This window comes from Clupea harengus, unplaced genomic scaffold (assembly GCF_900700415.2).
Source record: "Clupea harengus unplaced genomic scaffold, Ch_v2.0.2, whole genome shotgun sequence".
Taxonomy (NCBI): Eukaryota; Metazoa; Chordata; class Actinopteri; order Clupeiformes; family Clupeidae; genus Clupea; species Clupea harengus.
Window position 1 is genome coordinate 1 of NW_024880830.1, and position 5,000 is coordinate 5,000.

General features: G+C 43.2%; 1 protein-coding gene across 1 annotated transcript; it reads right to left on the reverse strand.

The window, feature by feature from the left end:
• Positions 1-561: 561 nt before the first annotated feature.
• Positions 562-2,639, reverse strand: LOC122132677 (mitochondrial import receptor subunit TOM20 homolog). Its single transcript, XM_042707295.1, has 3 exons — positions 2,322-2,639; positions 1,222-1,268; positions 562-767 (listed from the first exon to the last, which is right to left on the reverse strand). The coding sequence occupies exons 1-3, from the start codon at positions 2,440-2,442 to the stop codon at positions 597-599; spliced, it is 339 nt and encodes a 112-aa protein (XP_042563229.1). The 5' UTR covers positions 2,443-2,639; the 3' UTR covers positions 562-596.
• Between the last annotated feature and the right edge of the window lie 2,361 nt (positions 2,640-5,000).

Genomic DNA, 5,000 nt, shown 5'->3' on the forward strand with positions numbered 1-5,000 from the left:
GTAAACAAGCTTTTAGCCAAACAGTTGTGAAACCAACGTTGGAATCATGGGTAAAATACTGAGTCATTGACAGATTCCATACAGTTGCTACATCAGCAGTATGTCCACAGTTAGAGCCAAGGAGTGCCAGGTCCAGACAAGACCAGGATGGATTCGGATTGAGTTTAGAGATCCAACACACGTCAGGATTCATGGTATAGGGTCCACACCAGAATCAGAACCAGATGGTCTCCAGAACCAGATTGTGTTTAATCTCAAACAACTTCATCAAGACCTAGAGATTGAGTCTACAGTTCCAACCAAACCATAGAATTAGAGTGTTTAATCCGGTTAACATCTTAAATGGGCCTCCCTTATGGGATAGGGTTTGTGAGGTAACAACGTGGTCTCCAAAACCAGATTCTGCATCTCGTTCGCATTTAATTTTGGTAAACTACAAACAGGGTGACATTGCCTATTGGGGCCAGTAGAGAATGTCCCCCTGTTTGTAGTTTACCAAATTACGTGTTAGCTGGGTCTGCTGACTGCTGAGTGACACTGTCCTTACTATACAGAGACAAAATCAGTTTGACTGCTTTGTCTTCTATTGAAATGTCCTAACTTGCAGTGAGCAATGCGATAGTCGGACGCTCGCATGTAGTTAGGACAGGGTGTGAGAGGAGGAGGGACGGGGGGCGGGTCTTACCCTGAGCCAGCAGCTCCTCTCCCAACTGGATCTCCTCCAAGAAGAACTTCTGAACGGCCTCGGCATCTTTCAGGTCGGGCAACTAAACCACACACACACACACACACACACACACACACACACACACACATTACCATGGTGACCAGTAGGCACGCAGTTGGAAAGTGTGTAACTCAGACACTACCACCCATGAAGTTTACCCTGTTTGACTACAGCACGTTATGGTGCTCCTCACAAACCAAGTTATACACATGGAATTTCTAAGAAACTAAATGTTTACATGCTTCACATTCTTTAATGCTTTTTAAATCTAGTGTAAAAGTATGGCCTCACAAACAATCAATACATGATGGCTGACTTCGTTTGAGCTTTGAAACCATAAATAATAAAAAGGCTATGTTGGCATTGGCTTGTACTTCAATTAGAACACAATAATAAACATTCGTCATGCTTTGTAAACAATGCATTTACACATCAGCTAGTGAGACCACTACTGTTCGCATTCAGTGCTTGTAGCCATTAGGAAGCCAACTTACCCTGGCCAGCCCTGCTTGATCACCGGAGGTCTTCTGTTGTCTTCTCCCTGTAACAAAATAGCATGGCACATTATGAGGCAGGGTCCAAATGACGGATCAGTGAATCTTAACAAATGCTTAATATCGACCCAGCCTACAGTCTCTGTCTTACAACTTTATAGTGTTGAAAGTTCAATGTGGATATGATTCATAGTGTGATACATCTGTAGCTGTTTTGTGATATTAGTGGCACAGATTTAGGTAGTTTTGTGGAGAGACAGGGCTTTGTCACATTATGACATGTTTCATTCAAATCAGCAATAAGGAGTTCTGTTCCAAAAGTAGCAACACCACCAACAGCCCAGTTGACATAAATAATAAAAGCTTTTTTGCAGGGTATTCCAGCCCGGTACACAGAACTACATAGGGCATATCCTGGATGACTAGTTGAGGGACAGGGGTTTATCTGGTGTTACTTTATGTAAACTGTTTGCAACAACAGAGGAAGAGGTTAACAATTAAGTACAGTTATGTTATCAACATTTTTCGGCGTTTGTTTAATGATCCCTACTTCTACGGGCTTGAGTTGGAAATTGAGTAGCTGAGTAGCTTACTTACAAGGAAACAATTTATTTTTCCCGATTCAGTAGGCATCTAATTAGTAGCCCAATGTTAACTAGTTTGCTATACGTCAACTAAGTCCTTATAGACTACCGGTATACTGTCTCAGATGACAAATAAGTACATGTATATGGGGTGAAGGTGGGAGGTAGACCCATCCTGATGTCAACTGTGGACATGCTACCGTTAGCTTGAAGCGATAACATTTTAGCAACAAGACAGCTAGCGTATTTACTGAAGGTGACACATTCGGACATTTAAGCAAGCTAGCTAGCTCTGATTTAGCTAACGCAAGTCGCAACTAGCTGGAGAGGCACTCATTCGTGCATTAGAGGCAACGTTAGTCATTAGCAGCTAGCACGGATACCTCTATCACACACCCCCATATGTACAGGAATTCCCATACCTCCTGTAACTGAGAAAGTTAACGAGATCAGCAGTACATGGGTACTGTGAAGTAGACACCCCCATCGGGTTTTGCTGGACAGGTTAACACTCACGTTCCCGAAGCTTTTGCCTGAAGTTGGGGTCACTCCTTCGTTTCCTGTCGAAGTAGATACAGTAACCCAGGAATAGCGCACCGCACACGCCGGCGGCGATGGTACTCGTTCTGCTGTCCATCACAGTTGAAGCCAGAGCCCGCTGTTGCTTCTTGGTATCGCAGAGGTACCAAGGCAAAAATTAGGGGTAAAAGTTTTATATTAGATACCGTAACAATAACGTTACATGACCGTGAGACAATCTGAGTTCTCCTCCACGGTTGGAAAAGACCCCATTCGGTTAACGTTGTCCTTGAAGTGACAGATGAGCTGGCCTCGGCGAATGCCTGACGTAAATTACGGGGTTACGTTCATAGACACTAAGGTTACTTCCGTTTGTCTAGTCGCACTTTTGAAGTCTCTTATATTGCATATTGATATAATGCTTGCGAACATAAATATGGACAATCGTTTATGCAATAAATAATTGCATTACAATCCGCCAAACATGCAGTAATGAAAATATGACATGCATGACTGTGTCAGTTAGGGCGGGTATGTGAAAATAAAATTAGGTTAGTAGAATATGTTTGTCTTGGTGACGACTCTACAACACAATAAAATAAGTGACTATGAGAATAGTATAATTCCCCACGTTTTCCGTGAAGAAGGCAGTAAATCATACTAACCACGAGATGGCAGTAGTAGTCCACTGACCATTTGGATACTGTCTGTGCACAGGTGGGCTTGAAGCCTCAGGTGAACGTCATGTAGAGTAGAAGGGGGGGAATCATGACATCCCAATATGAAAAACACTGTTCATCTATCTCTCTTTTCTTTTTTCATCTCTTTCATTCTTTATACAAATGTAGTTCTTTCTTTCTCTTTGCTATGCTAAGCGTTATACTATTTTCCAACGCTTCCCACTAGATCGCAGCAACGCTTCACCATGAAAGTTATCCTGAGCAACCTTTTGGCTTGAGTAAAATGTTTGGTAAAAGCCTATACTTTCCCCCAGGCATGTAAAAAAAAAGGAGAGGCTATTTAACTGCTCCCAGCGCTCTGCCTGTACAGACCACAGCTGCACACAAGGTCAAATTAAAGAGTGGGTGTGTGCATGGCTTGCCCTGAAAGAAAAAACATTTCACTTAATGCTACAGTATTCCTCTCTTACATCATTAACCCACTGTCTGTGCTAAGACACTAGCTAGACTATACAGATCATTTTGGGTAACCGTTTTGTGATGAATATGACTATGAATATGTTCTGCGCTGTTTCTCAGTAGCCGAAAATAAAAGGTTGTCATCACTGAGAAGAGATGCTATTGAGATACACTCAAATATTTAACATTATGTGTTCAAAGGGCGTGTGGGTGAAGTGGTGTGGGATGGCGGGGCAGCACCCTGAATAGATGTTCTTTGTCACCACAGAGCCACAGAGAGGTTGCCTCATCTGCGCCAGCTCTTCCCACTGAACAGATGGGCGGCCGCCATCAGCAGCAAGGTCCCAGACTGACTTAAAATAGACCACCTTGGCAACGAGGTGAGGACAGGATCAAAGACTTAACACAGATCGTTGCCGACGGGCAGACTCGCACAGGGCAAACTGACACACTTTCAGAAGCACACATGTGCACAGGGTTGGGGAGTAACTAGTGACATGTTACAGAGTTACGTCTGCCTTGCCTTAATATTTCGTTCTTCAGTATTTCTACGACTGCGCGTTTGATGTGGACCTAGCATCATGGGCAGTATTGGTAGGATGTTGGATGTTAGGTCTACAGCCTCATCTTGGAATTGTTTGTTTAAATAACCTTGTTTTCATGTTTGAGATGGAGAATTCCAGAACTTCGTAAATGCTTGCACAGAACCCTATATGGAAATCCCAGATGGTAATTTATAAAATATTTCTAACCTGTAAGAACAAACCGTTATACAACTACACTGTCTAAAAAAAACGGATGGGTTCTCTTGTTTGAATTTGCACCATCTCTCATCTGCCAATCAAAAAGTAATTAAAAGTGATCAAACGTGAAAAGTTAGATTACTTTAATGAAGAAATCAAATTAGTTACCTAACTTGTCCCATTTCTTACAGGGTAACTAGAAATCTGAAACCTAATATATTTAAAAAATGACCTTCCCAACCCTGCTTGTGCAACCTTGCACATACACGTGCACTGGTAACATACACACATTTTCTTGCACACACACTCTCTCTCACACACACACACACACACACACGCACACACACACACACACACTCATGGAGCACTGGGTAGGTGCACTGTCACTGTCATTGAGTGTGCTCTGCGTGGAAGTGGAGAGCCTTGAGCTGTGGTTCAGGTGGGCGAGCACCTAGTCGTTTCCCGGCAGCTCAGCAGAGTACAGATGGTTGTCGTAGTTACCATATCATTAACAGCTGGGCTGATTATCTGAAAAGTCTTCGTCGGAACCTACAGTCACACTGGCAACATAAACACACATGCGCACGCACTCACAGAACTGCAAAACAAACACACTCTTAACACACACACATCCACACATAGACATCATAGTCAGGGTGTGTGTCTGAGTGTGTGTGTGTGTGTGTGTGTGTGTGTGTGTGTGTGAGAGAGAGAGAGAAGGGAACCCACTAGTAATCCATCTGCCTCTCTTACCATGGCTTAGCACTTCACAGCTGACATCCAGCTGGATCCAG